This window comes from Nipponia nippon, unplaced genomic scaffold (genome assembly GCF_047370975.1).
Source record: "Nipponia nippon isolate SJK-2023a ecotype South Korea unplaced genomic scaffold, ASM4737097v1 scaffold_3, whole genome shotgun sequence".
Taxonomy (NCBI): domain Eukaryota; kingdom Metazoa; phylum Chordata; class Aves; order Pelecaniformes; family Threskiornithidae; genus Nipponia; species Nipponia nippon.
The window spans coordinates 79,241,780-79,261,527 of record NW_028262347.1 but is presented as its reverse complement, the minus strand read 5'-3'; the positions used below and the strand labels follow the sequence as shown (position 1 = coordinate 79,261,527).

Below are 19,748 nucleotides of genomic sequence, written 5' to 3'. Positions count from 1 at the left end.
AGAATCTTTCAGACTAACATAGTCAAAGACAGCTCATGAAGAACAGAAAAAAATCTAAAATTGTATTAAGCGCAGTGCAACAAAGCCAGTAAATATCCACTTAGTAAGGGAGGAGTTAGTGAGAAAGTCTGTTAATGCCATTTCATGGTGGTACCCCAGACACGTGTAATGTATCTAATTATACATTTCTGTGGTTTGAACAATGCCTCTCAGCTTTGATGAAACAAAAAGTAAATGAAAATTTTCAAACCAGGATTAATCTGAAAATGTGAAATACGTGAAGCAACCGAGCATGGACTCCTACGTTTCTTATTCACCTAATTTGGTGTCTGTTAAACTGTTGAAATGTTAGCAGGCTTAGGAATTACAGGAAGACAAGATACCCTGAGAAGCAGAACATATTCCAGGGAACGAGATGTAAAACAGAGGAAAGAAGAGGAGGGAGAGAAACAGGGAACGGAAAACAGAGGAGGAAGATAAATGAAAGCCAGGGGCAACAAAAGGCATGGACAAATGCTGTTTTGTGTAATACCAAGTGAGAAAACAACTAAGAGGAGCGATGGAAAGTATAGCCACTATCTAAGACCAGACTCAAACCTTGACCTGGTGCAAACTTTCTATTGCCATTAACGGGCGCTGTGCTGCACGTCTTGCCAGACGTATGCCCCAAAAGCATAAACAGCGTGTCGTTTGCCTGCTCCCATCAGACGAGTTTCACACCCTTCTGCTGAATCAAAGCGCAAAGACCAGGCGACTGAGAACAGGGCTCGGCATCAGAAGCTCACTGAAGGACATCCTGAGTCTTAAGAAAAGCGGTAGAGGCAGACAGTGGGTTTGGTAGTCTCTCAGGAAGAACAGCCATCTTAGACCTAGAAGCAGTTGGGTAAACGAGAGAGTCATTTAAGAAATGCCTTCCTGTGCAAAGGCCTGATAACATAAATGCAAAATATTGAAGACTGATAGTAAATACATATATACACACAACATAGACATTTGTAAAGAAAACATGTAAATCATGTGTAAGATCCTGGTCAGGTATAAGATACGTCTCCTTGTATGCTTCTTCTTTTCATTTTTCTTCTTTTAGTTCTTTTACTCTCTTTCTTTTTCAACCGCATATACTCTGTGTATTTTCCCTGAGGAACATTTTTGCGCTTTTATTTTTAGTGTTAGATGGGGGCCTTCATCTACGATTGCGTGGAGCAACAGTGCCAGACAGTGGCTGGCTGGGATAAATGCAGCTGGATTTTCCCTGTAGTTAAGCCTTTGGGACCTGTAACAAGCATACTAGTTACCTGTGATCGATCTGAGCAGCAGGGAAAGACGAGAAAGGCACGTAAAGCAGCCTGTCGCAGAGGAATTATGCCTGTTGTCTGCAGTCCCCAGAAATTTCACGGGATTTGTTCTGATTTTGAACACTATGCTTGGAAATAAGCTCTAGGGAAGATGATGTGAGCTGTGGCCGGCAGTTTAAAATTCCTTTCCCCTTCTGCACTGCTCGTGCTTCCATTTACAGAGCTTCACAGCAGGCGGCATGGCTCTCCTCACAGGGTGAGGATCGCTCCTCCTGCCGGGACAGAGTCCCCTGCCTGTCAGGCCCTGCAAGCTGTAGCAGCCCAGGTCAGACTAACAGCACGGTGTCCCTTGTGGTGATGTGCCTCTGGAATAAAATGAAACCCATGCCTCGGCCAGTGAATCTCGTTCCTTTTTTTAAGAGACCTGACACCCAAGTTACCCGTGAGTAGCTGCACACCCGGTAGTTACCTCCTGCTGACTAAGCTGTCAGACAAATTCACAGCCTGACTGGTGACTTCTGAAGGTCACTCGGATTCTCATCCCTAGGTGCAGGAAAAGCCTCCCCAGTTGAAGGAGCGGATGGACTGTGAAAGCTGCAGTCCAACGGGCCTTTGAAATATTTTATCATAGGAACCATTTTATCAAAAGGCTATGGGGAGGTTTGGGGATCAGGCAGCAGTGTGGTAGAGATGACCTTTCCCTCTGCGAGTTGAGAGGAGTGAATGTTAAGCTTCGTCAGCAGAAGGTCAATGGGTGGAAAAATGAATTTTCAGTTGACGATATCACCTGCCACCCCGATTATTTTGGATGAGTAAAAAGTGATGATTGTGCACTAGAAGAGCATTCAGCAAATGGTTTCAACCCACATCTACCAATGCTTTTGTATTATTACCTTACTTTCTGGTAGTCTTTCAGCATTACTAAGGTGGTATTTGTTTAAAGTAGTTTAACAAGCTTTACATATTTTGCTTATAAAGTTGAAGTAACTATATGAATTTCTGAACAGTAATGTAAGAATTACCTATTTTAATATTCTACAGGTTTGGGTTTTTTTAAATCAGAGAATTATTAAGCTTCATAGAACCATAGAATGGTATCCTCAGCCTAAATTTTCAGCAATAGTTAATATTTGAAGGAAAGAAAACCTATCGATCATTTATTCCCAGTCCAGTATCTTCAAATCAATTAGCTGAAGTTAACAGTGGAGTAAGGGTCAAAAATAGAAAAAGATTTTGCCCGAAAATGCTTGCTTGCTATCTCCAAGCTGGTTAAGACACAATCTAGTTCAGTTTCTTTTGCTGAAACTTCTTGGGTTTGCAGGGAAAGGCGGAGAAGGCTTACTAGTGCACAGCCGCAGGCGGGACGGGCTGGCCCGACGGTTCGCACACAGTCACGGAGGAGGTGAGGCCATCGGACCGGCAGCCCCGCTTCCACCGGGTTTGTCAGAAAAAAAGCAAACCAACCTGTACGTGCAACCTTTAGAGAAGTAACACAGCAATTAATAGCTGTGCTGCTGAGCCCCTCACTCTTCCTTAATCTCCCCGGCGCAGCAAAAGTCCAATTCCTGTAGGCAAACCGGTTTGCAGAGCCCCGCAGCGAGGAAGCGTGCCCCTCCGCCCTGCTGTTCAGACCCACGCCCGGGTCCGCGGGCGGGCGGGGGGTGCCGCGGAGCGGCGGGCACCACACGGGCGGGCGGGGGGTGCCGCGGAGCGGCGGGCACCACACGGGCGGGCGGGGGGTGCCGCGGAGCGGCGGGCGGCCCGCGGGCACCACACGGGTTTGGCGCTCTTCGAGGGGCCCGCCCTGCGCGGCCCGGGCTGGAGGGCAGAGGCCGGGGCTCGGGAACTGCGGCTCATGGTTCCACCGCAGCCCGGCGGGGACGGGGAGCACCCCCTCCACCCCACCAGTCCCCGCAGCCGCCCCTCGCCCCGCCGCCCGGGCCCTCCTCGCCCCGGCCCGGCCCGGCCCGGCCCTGCCCGGCCGCCCCCTCGGCGCCGCCGCCTGCCGCCCCTGGGTGGCGGTGTTACCCCGCGGGACGAGGCCGGGGCCGCCCCGGCCCCGCTCTCCGCGGCCGGGCGCCGCGCCGGCCTCGGCGGGGCCTGGGGCAGGGGCTCCCCGCCACTGCCCGCTGCCGCCGCCGCCGCCTCGGCCCTGCCCGGCCCGGCCCTGCCCTGCCCGGCCGCCCGCGGGCACGGCTCGGCCGCCGCGCCTCCCGCCGCCCGGCCGGAGGGGAGGCCTCTGCGGCCGCCGCGCCTCCCGCCGCCGCAGCGCCCGGGGCTCTCGGGGGGATCTTCGCCTTCAAAAAGCTTCAAAAACGGGAAAAAAAGAGGGGGGAAAGGGGGGGGTGGGGGGTGTGTGTGCATCTTGAATGCCCTCTGGGTGTTGGGTAGAGAGTTTGGGTGGCAGCGCTGGGTAAAGTTACGAGGGTCTTGGGGAAATGAGTTTGCAACAGGGAAACATGGCCTCGTCTCCCCTGGAAATCCTTAAAAAAATAGTGGGGATGCAAACCCAAAGAGGTATTGGGTCGGGGGGGGGGGGGCGGGAAATAAAGGACATTCAAATACAAGGGAAAGAGCGTGAAGGGAAAACGCAGCATTTTAAAAGGACAAATGGTTCATGGTTAAGTATTAGGAAAAATGTAGCAGAAGCGGTCTGGAGGAAGGGCGGCTGCCCGCAAGAGCCGGAGCATTGATTATTAAAGAATAAACCGTGAGGAATGCGGGGGGAAAGGCAGAGCGAAACCCATCAGCGGGGAGAGATCGGGGCGGCGGGGCGGCAGGCCGGGCCGGCTCCCTCCGTCCCCGGGGACTCGGCGTGGGCCGCCCCGCAGCGGGGCCCTTCCCGCTCCCGCTTCGCTTCTGCTCCCCCGGCCCCGGGAGCGGCTCGGGGTCTCTGCGCCGTGCCCCAAGGAGACCCTCCTTTCGGGAGCTGGGTGGGTGATGGCGAGGTGGCTGTGGGAGTCATCTAAAAACGACCTGCGATTTCACACTGCATCTCTTCAGCCACGGCAGCCTGGCTGGGCTTTCAAAAATCCTTTGTGTTCTCCGTCAGGATAGATACTTTACGATGAAGTTCTGTGTTCAGCCTCTTTTGCTTGCTTGTCACTGCCTGCTTTCCTTTCAGCCTTTGCTGGTGTGCGTTTAGCCGATTCTCTTTGAGAGATGCCTAGAGCTATCTATGTTTACTGTTACTACATGTATATAAATGTATGTGAACAAGTGGGCATAGGTGCACGGGTTTACCCATACCTATATAACTTACCACAGCCCACAAACTTGCATTTGAGTGCTATTTAAGCGTGCATATGCATGCAGATATATGCCTCCAGACAGGCACAGATTGTGTAGTAGACTGGAATAGATAATTCCACAGAACGCAGGAATCAACTGAGCAGCTCAGAAATCAGTGAGAAGGAAAGAAAAGACAGAGGGGAAGAAAGAAAAGACAGAAAGAAAAGGAAGCCTCGCCTGCCTGTTAGTGTCTGAACACAAAGTGAGTTTTTGTCTCTCCGATTCATCTCCCTAGGAGCAGCGAACTGAATATGCTAAACTTGCGTTAAAAGCCAAGTATATCTGCTTCGTAAAGGAGGAAGAGTGTTTTCTTACGGTGGAAAATGAAATCAAATTTAGTGACAGGCGTTTGTAAGTGTGCAACAGGGTCGGATGGCCAAAGAGAAATAGTCTGGACACGCAGACACCCCTCGCCTTTTAGGATACGGAGCTGTAGGCAAAGGGGGGCTAACGCCTGCCTCTTTTTGATGAGAAAGAAGGGGGGGGGGTGAAAGAAAAAGAAGTTGTAACAATCTGTTTTACGAAGAGATTGCAAATCCAGCCGCATTACCGTAGTAGAGGAAATGAAAAAATGCTTCGGTTTGAGAGGACGAGTCCTTTACTTCCCTTATTGGATAGGTTTCATGTGTTTTCCCCAACACCCCGGCTTAAGGACATGCCTTCTGCAACACAAACACACGCATAGCTCGCACACGCACACGCACACAGACAGATAAGATATGAATTAGATCCTGACACATACGGGGTGGGGGGAAGAGCAGGGGAGAGAGAGAGGGAGAGGGAGAGAGAGAGAGAGAGAGATCCTCCTACCTGGAGCCATAGATTGCAAGATACGTAGTGTTACCTGGGGAAGTCAGAACAAGTAAAAACACATTGAACTTCAGGGCTCTATGAGGCAGTTGATCAAGATCAGTGCTTGCTCATTTTCTCCCTCAGACTGTCTGTCTTGGCTTTTTGTTTTACCGTTTTGAGCAGCTCTTCCTATTTTTCCCTCCCTCTTTAGCTTTAATATCGGAGCCGGTTTCGGTCACCATGGCTCTGGGAAGAGCTGCTTATCTGCACGGTGTTGATTTTTTACGTTTCGGCCGGCTTTGCTCCTGGGTAGCTTCAGCAATGCTCTTGACTGGGATTTAATCGACAAGATCAGTTCGACTTTTTGTGCAATTTTTATGGCTCAGTCCATTCTCTAGATCATGCACAGAAACTTTCGGAAGTGGATTTTCTACGTGTTTCTATGCTTTGGAGTCATCTATGTCAAATTAGGGTAAGTCCTTGTGCACGACAAATCTCCTTGGCTTTTGGGTCACGCTATTACAGAGTTGTGAACAAAATGTTGCAAAGAAAAAAAAAAAAAAAAAAAAAGAAAAAGAGGTGACTGCTCCTCTCCCTCCCCGCCTCCCCGGGTGCCCGGGCGGCGGCAGCCCCCGGCGCAGGCCCGCGGTCCTGCCCGGCCCCGGGGCAGCGCGGCGGGCGATGCCCGGCTGCGGGGCCGCCCAGCGCCGCGGCGCTCCCCCAGCGCCCGGCCTGCAGGGAGCCGGTCGCGGGTGCTGACGGAGCCTTTTATTTTGTACTGCTTAAGCGAACTTAAATATTATCTCTGGCGTACAGTACCCTCAGAAAGGGGAGGAAAAAAAAAAAAAAAAAAAAAAAGCGGCCTGACAGAGTTAAGTCAGCCGCTGCTGCTGGGACAATAGAGCCGAGCTTAAGTATTAAAAAGGCGAAAGGGGCGGGAGGAGGGGAATCCCTGCTCTGAACCTGCACTCGGGGATTTGTTTTATGCAGGCCTAGACACAATTTGCGTTTCTATCCATCACACGGACGTGTTGAAATTAACTTGACAACTGGTCCGGCTGCCTCGGCGCTGAAGCGCCCGGGAAGGCGCGGGGGCTCCGGCGGCGGGACGGGCTCGGGGCCCCGCAGGCCGGCTGGCAGCGGGGGCTCCGGGGGAGCCCGCTCTTTGCTCCTCGGTATTCGATCACCGCGATCGAGATCGCTCTGTTATTTTAGTTGCCAAGTTTCTCCCTCTCTGCCTCTCCCCCCGTACCTGTATGCCCTTATTAATATTGCTCGTCGCAGTAGGCTGACTTGAGTTGAATTTCCACATTCCTGAGCCCCAGCCGAGTCCTTACCTGTCGAGCTACAAACTCTTTAAAGATCCTGTCTTTTGCATAGCTGCGGGATTTTTTTTTAATGATCTAGAATGCGTAAGGTGAGTTTCAATCCGAAACCCCTCGCTTTCCACCTTGAAATCAATACGGGGGTGAGAGCCACAGGGCAGCCCCCACAGGCGGGAGAGCGGGGCAGCTCCCCGGCGGGACGGGCAGGCCGGCCGCCAGCGCGGCGCGGCGCGGCGGGGCGCAGCACCCCGGCCCGGCCCGGCCCGGCCCGGAGCGGGAGGGCAGCGGCGCGGCGGCCGGCGGGGAACTGCCCGGCCCTGTCCGCCCGCCTGCCGGGACCTGCTGGGGCCGCGCAGCCCGCCCGCCCCTCCGGGCGCTGCTCCGGGCACGATGCGCGGCCCGGACAGCCCCGTCCCCGCTGTCAGCAGCCCGGGCGGGAGGGGGCCGGCGGGGGAAGGGAGGGAGTCGGCAAGAGGGAGCGCGCCAGGAGTGAGGATTAAGGTTACATCGGGGCGGGGGGGGCGGGTTAAATCAGGCCCCTCGGGGGTGAGAAGGGAAGCGGCGCTGCCCAGGCAGGGTCGGTGCCCCCCGCCGGGAGCTCCCGCTGCCCGCTCCCTCCCCGGCTGCGGGCAGCGAGGGCAGGGCTGCCGGGGAAAGCCACGGAGGGTCCCCTGCAGGTTGCTCGGCGGGCACCAGCCGGATTGCATCCCTCTGCGCGTTTGCTTATTTATTTATTTCTGGCAGGGCTCTCCGCCCGCCCCCACAGCCACAGGTGCCGCCGCGGGGGCCGGCGGAGCACGGCGCTGTCCCGCAGGCGACCCGCGGAGGATGCGCGGACGCGGAGGGGGCGCGGGAGGCGCCCTCCGCGCTGCCCCCTGCCCGGTCCCGGAGAGGAGCCCGCGTCCACCCCTGCCCTGGCCGGCGCACACGGCCGGGGGTAGCCCCAAACCCTGCCTGCTGGAGACAGGGGGGTGTTTTCCGTGCTCTAACCTGCTGCATACCTGCGCCGCCCTTTGTGGTAGCTGTGGTCGGCAGCGATGGGCTCCGTCGTCCTCCAGGCTCAGATTGACAGGGGTTTGGTTGAGAAGTGAATTCGGTGAGGCTGTGTATCCATAAATGAAGCGATGACGGGGGCACCCCGTCTACTTCGATATCTGGAGCACTTCGTACAACACATCCCTCACAGAGAGGCAGGCGAGCTCAAAGAAAATGCTTTGCAAAATAAGGGTAATGATATTGCTATTCGCTTTCACTGCGGTTTTATTTTTAAAGGGAACAGAAGATTGGGCACACGTTACAGTCTGGAAGGCAGATCTCTTTTCGAAATTGCTTGTGGCTGTTTTAGAAGGGGATTCAGAGCAAAAATCACAAGAACGCTGTTGGGCTGAGTCTGGGAGTAAAACCGAGTGGACAGCAGGAACAGTAAAAGCCCTGACAGAAGCCCCATCAGATCCATCACCATGCCTGTGAGGCGATGAGGATACTTCACTTTCTCTGAACAATAGGAGAGAAATTTGCTCTGAGATCCAGGGCTACTTCTAGGCTAGGCATGTGGGATGCAATTATTGCCTCTCTCATCAGCCACTGGAACTACCATTTTGTTGAAACCATATCCTTTGAGTGTAATGATACCTTTTCTAGTGAGCCCTTGCATAGAAAAGGGGGGGAGATGAAGTGAGATAAAACGTGGTTTGTCTTCCAGTGCATTAGGTTTATTTTGCAGCGTGAAGGAGAGAGCCATTTTGTCAGCGATAGCAAAGAGGTTAGACTTGGCAGGCGCTTTTTTTTTTTTTTTTTCCCCCGCCTTTGCTACGGAGCACGTGTTCACGTCTTAATAAAACGTGCTAAAAGCTCCACTTTCAGTGGCAACCATGAGACCGAGGGGAGAGACAATAACTCAGTACATAAGTATTCACCCAGCTGTTGGACGGGGCGGGGGTGCCCCGAGGGGTGACATGGCAGGGTACCCTAAAGAAGCCGCTATGTCCAGCTGGGAGGAGAGGGCAAGATCCCGCTCAGGTAGCCCTCCCTCTCAGGGAATTCCCGTCGTTCCCATTTCTGTTTCCTATCCCCGAGTTTGCTGGAGGGAGAGGCGTGAGGTGAGGCATCCCTTGATATTTCTGTCGATGACGTTTCCGCCCAGGCAGCGAAGCGCAGGGAGCCTGCAGCCCTGCTGACTCCACGCAGCCCCTCGCGAAAATAGCTCACATCAAATATTGAGCCCGGCTAGCAGCAGGGTTGAAACAGGAATATTTCCTGCGAAGATCGCAGAACACTCGGCTCCAGTTTAATTAATAGATACGTCGGAAGTTAGAAATCACAGCTGTACCACAGATGCAAATCCAAGCGGATGCTCTGGGGATGAGGGATGTGACCTTCGGCAAGACGGAGCCGCGGGCAGTGCCCCGATCAGGGCTCTGGGGGCAAACCCCACCCTTTTTCTCTTTATTTTTTCTGGAGGGAAAGAAGGGGGGCAGCCGGGCAGCGCCCAGGGGAGGGCAGAGGACCCCCCCTCCCGCGGGGCGGAGGTCACGGTGCGACGCGGGGGACGCAGGCGCTGGGAGCTGGCGCTGCCCAAGGCAGCGACGAAAGGCGCCTGCACCCCTTCGGGGGGCGGCGGGGACGCTCCCTCCGTGCCCCTGCGGCAAAGCCGGGGGGAGCTGGGGGCGCACAGGGCTGCGGGCGCCGACCCCGGCCCATCCTGGGGAGGCCGGAGCACGCCGCTCCCTCCCGGGGCTCCCGCCGACCCTGCGGCGGGGAACGGGCCGGCCGACCCCGCTCCCTGCCCCGAGGGCGAAGCTCGCCTTGGCTTTGCGGCGCTCGCAGCCAACGCCAACGAAATCCCGCTCCCCTCTCCCGCCCCCGGGGCTGCCCGGCCCGGAGCCTCGACGGCGGGCACGGCGTGGCAGCGCCGGGAGCCCCCGGGCGGAGACCCGCGGGACTCGCCCTCGGAGCCCCGGGCCGAGCGGCTGCGGCAGCGGCAGCGGGGCTGCCTGGCACCGTCCCCCGGCGGGGCGACACCCGCCCCGGCCCCTCCACCGGCGCCCTCCCTTGTGCCGCCGCCGCCGCGCCGCGCCCTCCCCTCCCCGCCGAGGAGGCAGCCGCTGATTTCAAGCGGCTCATCGTTCCCCCCGGCTTCTTGCCCCTGGCGCTCGGCTTGCAGCTCGGTGAGCCGCAAGAAATACCCGGTTCCGACCAGAGGGGAGTGCGGTGTGTTGCCTACCGGGCGTACCTCCGCAGCTCTTCCCGGCTCCCGACGTGCTCTCCTGCCGGACACTCCGCAGGTCTGGGGCAAGAAAGAAACCGCAGCTGGGAACAGACAGATAAAAGGAAAGAAAAAAAAAAAAAAGGAAATACTTTATTCGTGCCCCGTCTGCTTCATCTGCCCGAGGATGGTGTCGGCAACCATTTCAGCGCCGCTCTGCCCCTGTTTTGTCCGAAATATACGTGTTCGTGGACGAGGGAACGACAGATGCTGAAATGCCCTCATTAGGCGTTACCGACGACAACCTTGCCCCCGGTGCCACATCATTTTATTGAAGGGAGTATCTTCGGCTTCAATCAACAAAACAAGTGCACTTCTCGCTACCCCCGGCTGACATAGGTGTAGAAACCATTTGGATGGAATTTAGCAGGTTATTCTTATCATCGTCATTATTAATTTTCCGACGTAATAACCGGCCCGTGGTTTTAGAATAAAATTTAACTCCCCGAAAGGAAACGGCACGTTTTGGTTTCTTTTATACAACTTTCCTCCCCCTACACAGCTAAGCTGTGGATAAAACCAGCTTCGATCCGAAAATTGCGGAGATTGGTAAACCGCCTTCGTTCCAGCTGGACTGGGTCAAACTCTGCCAGCACCAGTTCGAAGTTTTCCAGCGCCAGCCTTTACTTTTCATTTTTACAATTTTCTTCTTCTTTCCCCCAGGCACATCTTTAAAAGCAGTTGCACGTTTAAAAATATACCCGAAGCCGAACAAATGCTAGAAATAAAACATGAAAAGTTCTCCCGTTCTCCCAGTTCACGTTCAGCACAGCTGCCCCAACCACAGCCTGCGTGCCTGAGAGGGGAACGGGCGGTATAGGAGACACACATCTACATGTCTATCTATATATATACACACACAGGCACACACGCACACTTACAGAAGTATAAATACGACGATTTTAGAATCTTAAAGAATTGTAAATAAGACGGTTCTGGGATGTAAATAATCGTTGAAAGGCTTAAGCTTCTCTCTCTTGTTAATCGAGATTAGCGTTTCTCGAAAGGACGTCGACTGTCCCAGCGTCTGCACTGAACTTGGAGATGAAAGTGGTTAAATGAAACCAAACCCCGAGAAGATTGTTATCGCACATGGGGCGGCGGACAGCGGTTTTACACCAATTCTGCAATTCCCATTCCGTCTGAAGGAATATTTCGTTGTGTCGCGGAGAGCGCTGCACCCATGTGCCAGGACTGGTTAACCGGAGGAGGTGTTCCCAGGGTGCTTGGAAGAGCTCTTGGCCAAGAAAACTCCTTCAGTCATTAGGCAATTAACCCCAGACGAACATTTACAAACGCTACGGACCGAGGAGACTCCGGAGCCTAGTTCTTGCTCATTTCGGCTGCATTTGTGTTAAATTATCTGTGCTAAACATGTGCACGTTTCTCTTTCGGGGTTCGTTTTCAAACCCTAACCCCGGCATCGGCAGCGCACGTCTTTCCACCACCTCTCCCGACACTAAAACTTCTTTTTTTTTTTTTTCCTCTGGAAAAAAAAAAAAAAAGGAGAAGCGCCCAGCGAGGCAAAGAGGACGAGCGGCTGCCTCCTGCACGGCTGGGGCTGCACCGGGCGACGGGCTCCCTCCCGCCGGAGCGGGGAAGGGTCGAGCATCCCCTCGCCCCGGCGGTGCCGAGGGGCAGGAGCCGCCCGGCTCGGGGGAAAGGCAGGGGAGAGGCAACTAACCTGCCGGGAAACGCCTCTTCGGACTGGCATCTTCTCGGGAAGGAGAGAGGGAGAGGGAAGAGAGGAGCCGCCAGCTCTTCCTGCGGGAGCGGCCGGAGGTGCGGGGAGCCGGGAGCCGCCGGGAGCCGCCGGCAGACGCCGCCGCCGCCCCGGCGAGGGGCTGCGCCCCCCGCTCGCCCCCCTGCACCGGCTGTTTCACACCAGTCCTTTCCCTCCCCTTCTCTCGCCCCAAATCGCCTCTCACCGGGAAGCTACGAGTGTGCGTGTCTTTATTTCTCACTCGGGCAGGCTACGACAACATATACGCTTTTTTTCCCCCCTTTTTTTGGAAGGATCCCCCTGAAACCGGAGCTTAATTTTCAACACCGGGGACAAGAAGAGCCAAACCCCTGCCGAGGCTGGAGGGACGGCGGAGCCCTTCGGGGGAACTGGGGCAGCCGCCCAGAATAAAGCAATTAACCGAGAGCGGAGCTGGGAGCTGCCAGCTCCTTCAGGATCTCTCCCAGGGCGAGCTGAAAGGGTGCCACGGCAGAGGCAGGGAGCCCGCCGAGCGCCGAGGGAGAGCTTTAAAAATGCCCCATGGAGCGGGCGAGGAGCCCTTGCGGAGCCAGGCGTACGGAGAGGGCTCGGCCGGGGAGCACGGATCCATCGCAGCCCGGGCTGGATCAGTGTCTCTCCATTGTCATCCTCCCCTTTAAAAAAAAAAAAAAAAAAAGGGAGAGGGAGAGAAAAAAGTAGGCGGATTGCAGTGACTGACTGCCCAATGGCAGCCCCGAGTCTCAGGAGAGTTAGAGAGGGAGAGAGAGAGAGAGAGAGAGGCACTTTCTGCCATCCAAATCCCTTAAACCATCCTCATTCCAACACGAGAACCCACTGTAACAACTTCCAACCACTGAGACATGACAGGCAGGAGCCCAGAGGCAGCAGCAGCAGCGAGAGCAGCAGCAGCAGCACATACTCTGCACAGGGAGCAGCATTAGCACCAGGGGAATACTAGACACAACAATACAAACAAACAAACAAACAAACAGACAAAGCCCCCCCAAGCCCAAGGGACTGGATTCCAACTCAGATTCAAGCCACAGCTGACACCAAAAAGGGTGGGGAATTACGACCAGGGGGGGCCAGAAAGGAATAACCAAGGAAGCGAACTCCAAGAGTGTAAACGGGATTCAGCCATGATCCTTTTTTCATCTCGCAGTGTGTTACTCTCAGTGTATTACCCTCAGATTTTCCTCATCCTTACCAGTGGGAGTTACCTGTAAGTGATCCAGATTTTTTTTTTTTTTTTTCTCTCAAAATACTGTTTGAAATGACCCCGCTAGCAGCTACCTAGGGGCAATGCGCAAAGCAAGCAGAGGGAGCCGGGAGAAGCCAGCACGGGCGGCGGCTCCCTGCGGTGCGCGGTGGTGAGGAGGAGGAGGAGGAGGAGGACGGTGGCGGCGGCGGCGGAGGTGCCGTGCTGGCGGCGGTGCCGGCGCTGCTGCTCGGAGCCGGCCCGGGGGAAGGTGCACACCGCCAGGTAACTCCCGGGGCTGCCCCGCCGGCGGGGCCGGGGGCCCGGCGTGCCCGCAGCGGGGGCGGCGCACCTTGGAGGGCGGCGGGGCAACGGGGCACGGAGCGGCCGGCGTCTCCCCTGGGGACTCCGACCCCGACTCCTCCTCCTGCCAAACCGGAGATGGGCATCGCTTCGCGCTCGCCGGGGGAAGTGTGTTTCTGGCGCGGAGGTACCCAGGAGCGCGGGGGTGCTGCAGCCGGCGGCGAGCGCCCGGCCCCGGGGAGAGCCCCCCGGCCGCGGAGGCGCTTGCTAGCCGGCTGCTTTGGCTCCGGAGGGATCTCCAGTCCCGCCGTTAGAGCTGGCTCCAGGACCTTTTCCTTGTGAGGAAGGGGGTGGAGGTAGGGGTGGGGGAAATGAGAGTCGGTGGGTGGGACTGCAAGGAGTTTCGGTCTCTTTTTTTTTTAATATCTATATCTGTATCTAACGTTGCGGTGGATAAGTGGCGGCCGGGCTTAGTCCGTGCGGGCTGCGGAGAGAGCGTCCGCCGCCGTGCTCCTGCAGGTCCCCCGGCAGGTCTCTGTCCCCGCCGGGTCTCTGTCCCCGCCGGGCGCCGCCTTAGGGGGCCGCCGGGCCGGGGTCCCCGCGCCGGCCAGCCGCGGTGCTGAGGGGGGCCGGGGCCGGAGCCCGGAGGGGCTGCCGGGGAGCTGTCAAGGGCTTCTGCTCCCCCGCACTCCGGGCGAGACCTGAGCACGCCCTGCGGCAGCGGCGGGGAGAGGAGGGCGCTGGGGGCGGCAGGTCCCCCCGCCGCTGGGGCCCGTTTAAAATCGGGAGCCTTCTCCCTCCCTTGAGCATCCCCCCAGCCCCGGGGCACGGCGCGCCCCTCCGTGCCGGGGCTCGGGGCTCGGGCCCGGGGGAGCTCTGGGCAGCGCGGCGGGCGGTTCGGGTCGGGGCCCAGGCTGCCCGGGGGCCGCGGCAAGAGGGGCTCACCCCGGCTCGGGAGAGCTCTGGTGGGTGATGGGGAACACCCGCCTCGGTGTCCCCGGCCTCGCGTTCCCCTCAGCTGCGGAGTTCCCTTCGCTCCCAGCCCCGTGCCGAGCTCAGACCTTTTTGCACCCCGGCGGCTGCAAAATTTGAGCTCCTACCCCAGATCAGTGTGTGGATATTTATCTCTCTCTCTCTCTATCTCATTTTTCCCCCCTCTGTTTGCGTGCACGGGAGCACACGCACATAAACAAGCACGTGTGCGTGTGTTCCTCTGCGTGTCTGTGTGTATTTTCTGTGGGCTATAGAAAAATATCACCCACCGCTATGGGAGAAAAGTAGGAATAAACACACCCATAAAAAGAAACTAAACGCCTATTTCTACATTCTTAATTCTTAATGAAATGCACATGCCTTGGCTACCGATTTTTGAAGGCGCTTGATTTATGGAAGCACGTCAGGTTTAATTCGGTTGGATGCTATTGATTAAACCAAATAGCCAGAGCTGCCTGTTTCTGTTCACAGGTGGGGTATGTCTGCTGGTAGGTGACCAATAGCTTGTAAAAAAAATTGCAGGGCTATCTTTTTTTTTTTTTTTTTTTTTTTTTTTACAGGAGGAAGGAGTCGTAATAAATAAATAATTATATCCTTTTAATATAAGCGTAGCCATATTTTTCTCAAAACCGTAGGAAATTACTATCCTACAAAGTTTTCCTTCTATAAATAGTTCAAATCTTGAAACAAAAGTTTTAAACCGCACACCAGATGCTGGGATGCTAGCGGTTTCCCTTGCTGTGTGACATAATTATAAGGTCCGAAAGCAAAAGCTATAGAAGTATAATAATAATACTAAGGCGCCTGCTGAGGGGAAATACAAGGGAAGCAATGCCCGCTTTATTTAGAGCGAGCTGCTTGGGGCTCTTTTGAGCGCTGCCCCGCGACAGTGAGAATTTGTTGCGGATAAGTAACGCTCCCTCGCCTTCCCCTGGGCCGTCCCCAGTTCATCCCCTCAGCGGCAGGTCACTCCGCGCTGGGCCCGCGGAGCCGGAGCCGAGGTGGCTATTGCAGTCCAGCAGAGCAGAAGGGAAAGGGATCAGGAGGTGAAACCCAACAAAGTGGAGCCCCAACCCAACGCGCAGCTCCCTCCATCCATCACTCCGGAGGGACGGAGACGGCTGCCTCCCCGGGGAGAGGGCAGCGCGCCCGGGGCCGGCGGGGGGAGGCTGTCCGGGCCCCCCCGCTCTCCCTCCATGCCGCCCCCGGCCCCAGCCCCCAGCCGGGCTTGCTGCGTCCCAGCCCTGCTCCCCTCTTCGCCCCCCGCAAGCGGGGAGCAGCGGCGGGGAGAGCCGGGCACGCCGCGATGCTTCGCCTCGCTCCCGTTGGAAAGTTGAAAGAAAGAGGAGTTATTTCAGTGCTTAATGGATAGTAGCCTAGCGAACTTGTGGTGTTTATCTTGTGGGTAAATATACTTCTCTGGCTTACTAATGGTAGCTTTTGAAGATTAAAGCATAGTAGAGCCTGTTCGAGCATTATCTTCTGGTGTCTGTTTCTGCTACCCTCGCTCTCTGGAGGGGAGGATGCTTCCCAAGCTGCTATTTAGTGAGCTCTCATGCACTGTCAATGGTTACGTTAATTTTGGCCGAGATCTCTATCATCTTTTGGCTATGGGAACAACTCCTCGGCCTCGGAGTTGCTGGTCCTTCAGGGATAAAGACGAACCTACCCGGGGCAACATGTAGTGGATGAGCAAACCGAGCGCAGGGCGTCCGTGCTCCGTCTCTCTTGCTGCATGTGAGTCAGGGCGGGGGGGGACACGATGCGGCTCGTTTATTCCGCTAGAAAACCTGTAAAGCAAAAACCCCATGGTGACGAAATGGGATTTTCAGAACGAAAAAAGGCAATGACGGAATGAAATTTCATTTTCAGAATGAAAAAGGCACCGGGGCCTCGGTGTTTTGCGTGCAGTAGCCAGGAAGAAAGTTAAGGCATAGTAGCCTACATCCAAAATTAGCTGAAAGAACCAACTCCTTTATAAAATTGATTTCTATATTGTAAGTATGCTGTCTGATAAAGTAATCTTCTTTGGCATGCTTGCCTAATAACCTTTGGCCCTCTGAGACACTGTCAACATTTTTATAACCAGAAACAATTAGTGTCCAACTTTTTGAAAAAGAACACTGACTGCAGCTAGAATAGCTGGTAGTAGGATGATTGATGCATTTTAATGCTCTGGACATATTTTGGTAATCCAATTACATATTTAAAGTATAAAATTGACATTTAATAATATCGATGTAATTAGTATAAATGTCTAAAAACCAGGATTATATATAATACTGTCTGGCAGCGTTTCTTGCAGTGCATGTTTGAGTGTGCATGTGCCTGTACACATACACATATTTAGCTTCTTCTAAAGATGGTGCTAGTCTAACTTCCCACTTGTGTACCCCTTTCACTGTTCACCTTCTTTAGGGTTGGATGCATTCACCAGCAACATGAGAGTTGGTTCTTAAGAAGCTTATTTCGGGGATTATCTGCTGGTACATAGACAGAGTTAATTCAGTTTATTTGCTATAAAGCGATTGGGAATAACTCATAAGAGAGACTGTGTGTATGTAGTAATAGCAGCATAAATCTTCAAAGCGGCTACGTATTCTAACACCATAATGCAGCGAATAATTTAGTAGATATTACTGGCTGGTTAGGAAATGTAGAGGGAGAAAAACCCTCTGCACGTTTTGCATCTGTTCTGCTGATGCTCCCATGTCCTTACAACTCCACATCCTTTACAACAGGGCTTCTCCACACTTGTGGGAAGTGGGTTAGAAGGAACGCATATTTTTCGTATGCCTACAGGAAAGTACTCATGCTTAATCCCTAAAGATTAGGACTGCTGGAGACAGTCTCTGAAGCTTGTCTCTTAGTCTGTGCAGTGCGGGAGGGAGCTACGCAAGCAGAGAATGGCCAGCCTGCTCTGTGGTGCAGACCCTTCTGTACAGGGGCATGGCTTCCCCATTAATATTAACCAGAGTGACTGAAGCTCCCACATTAGCTGATACAGTCAGGGCTACGCAATCCAGCCCACTCTTCCCATCCCGGTTAGATCAGGGCTGTATCGACCTCTGTGATAAAACCGGTGGTTATGGGAACAGGATTGTCTCTGGCTCAGTCACCGGACTGTGGTGTAAATCTGTCATTTCCCTGCTTTTGCACCTTATTCATCCTATAACTGAGACTGTGCACTCTTTAGGGCAAGCTCACTCTCTCAGCCTCTATTTGTGCAGTATCCTGTGCCCAAGGAGAGCTCTGTTGAGATCCTTAGATACTCCTTTTACATGGTGCTGTAATAATAGTCATCTATAAGAGGATTTGGAATAGTACTTCAACTTTACCGTCCCCCAGAGATGTGTTGGCTTAGAGACAGAACAGGTGAACCTCCGAAGTTTATCGACTATTTTCAGGATCACCTAAAGCTCTTGTTTCTGCTTTTACTCAGGAGAAACAAGAAAGATAAAGAATATTTGCATGCTGGGCTGCCATAATCACTGTGAGCTTGGCTTACCTGCCTGATACGGGCTATTTCCATAGACTGAAGCTGCCACGCAAAGATAGGAGAGTGATTGTGATATGACTTCTTGGTAGCTCTAGAAGATGAAGTCCACCATTTCTCTGAGAGAGCCAGACTGAAATTCCCTGTCTAAAATTGGAGAGCTTTGGTAAATCCGTCACTGGCCACCCCTGTCCCTGCTATGGTCTAGGCCAAGCACCCAAGTTCTGAATATCCTTGAATCCAAATGCATTTGGATGTAGGCACCTCTCTCAATCCTTTTTGGCAAGCAGGTTCTGAGAATTAGATGTCTAGCACGCCTTAAAATTGAAAAAAAGTAATGACTTAAGTAATTACAAGGAAGGGTGGCAGCATCCAGAATTTGTAGGATGACAGCATGGAATTATTACATGTGCTGCATTACTACCGTAATATAACAAGTGGGTATAAAGCAACATGAAATATTCAGATGAGTAGGTAAGATTACATGCAGATGTGCTCGCATATTAAACAAAGAACAAGGCTAATCCCTCAGAAGACAATCTTTTAAAGGAGGTGTGAAATAGCTAAACAAAGAGAGCTGCAATTATGCAGTTAGACTGACAAACACATTTTATGCAATGGAGAAAAACGCACTCTGCGTACCTGGCAATATGGCATGCTAAAGGTAGAACAGTGCCAAGTGGGACTGCATAATTTGGACTGAAATACTGTCAGGGAGATTCCTAACCCCCCAAAGACAGTGTAATCCTCTAGTCCTCCCAAGTTACCACAAGCAACGGAAGGCTGGGACCAGCTATAGATCAAAGGAGTTCCGCAGAGGTGTTGACACCACCGCGTTACAGAACTGGTTAATGTTGCAAGCCTGATTTCTTCAGCCCATAGCCTTTGCATGTTGTTTTACCCTCAGTGGACTCTCACTGGTGTCTTTCATGCATGCTGACAAAACACCTCTACCCGCTAACTACCTGACAGATGGCTTTTTGCAACTCCAGGTTCACCTGTCTGCTTGATTCTTCTCATAATTTTTGCTCTTTTCTCCTTGACGCTTCGCTGCCCTCCTGTGTAGCATTACCCCAACCTGCCCCAGGTATATACCTTACATAGCATTACAGCAGCGCTCTGCATGGAAGAGTTGTATGAGAACCAGCCAGGCCTCTAGTCATGAGAACCATGACCAAAATATCTACGCATGAAAGCAAAATCTCCAAGACTTCTGGGTTCTGGGATTGTGCCATGCACATGCGAATACCCTGGCAATGAGCTGAACAAACTTGTCACCGAAAGCTTCAGGTTTACAAGCCCAGAATTACTTGGGAGGCTAAGAAAGGCCAAAAGCTCAGGCACAGGAGTGCTCTGGAAGAGAAGCCAAGGAAGGCAGGTTCCTGGAGAATGTCTTTCAGTCCTTTAAGGGTTATTAGCACCCTCTCCTCCTCTTTTACTCTCCCTTCAATCCTCCCCCAAAGGTAAAATAATACATTTTTCTCTCCATTGTGGAGAGCTGCATAGGACTTGCTGGCTACTTCTTGTCAAGACAGCTCCTACGTATTTCCTTTTGCTACAACACATGCATGAGGAGCATTGCGCGTACTTCAACGAGAGCATATGTGAAGAAATTCTGGAGACTTAAAGTATTTTCTCTGTAGGTTTTTCTGTCCATATGCAATATATTTCCGTGACTTCTCTCTTCTGTTACTGCCTAAATGTTGTTAGGACAAACCTTTAGATAAAGCACTGAGTTGTCTTTTCCACGCTTTCCTCTTGAGCTTTCTTTCTAAAAGGCAGTTTTCTTGATAGTTTGATGGAGCTGAAAGTTAGCTGCCTCATTTAGTTCTAAAGAAGTGTAGGCAGCTTTTCTAAAGTTAAGATAGTCAAGGCCAAATAGTTGCTCTCATCACAAAAACATCTTTCTTCCACCAGGATCTGACAGCAAGATGATTATCACCTATTAATTATTTTACAGCAAATCATACCTCCTTTAGAAAATCTGAAGACAAGCTAAATTAGAGAGTTATTGTATCTTTTTCTGGCAATAATTTTAATAGCGCAGACAGTTTGTACTCACGTCGT

The 19,748-nt window shown here is 53.4% G+C and overlaps 1 protein-coding gene across 2 annotated transcripts in view; it reads left to right on the top strand.

Moving 5' to 3' along the window:
• Window positions 1-5,779: 5,779 nt before the first annotated feature.
• WNT7B (Wnt family member 7B) overlaps window positions 5,780-19,748 on the top strand; it is a 95,183-nt gene continuing 81,214 nt past the window's right edge. Inside the window, exon 1 of one of the 2 annotated variants that reach the window (XM_009465047.2) lies at window positions 5,780-5,850. In XM_009465047.2, the coding sequence (XP_009463322.1) occupies window positions 5,780-5,850 (71 nt within the window). Of the gene's footprint in view, window positions 5,851-12,805; window positions 12,914-19,748 lie in introns of those variants that run through there. The other variant, XM_009465046.2, reaches the window with a different exon arrangement.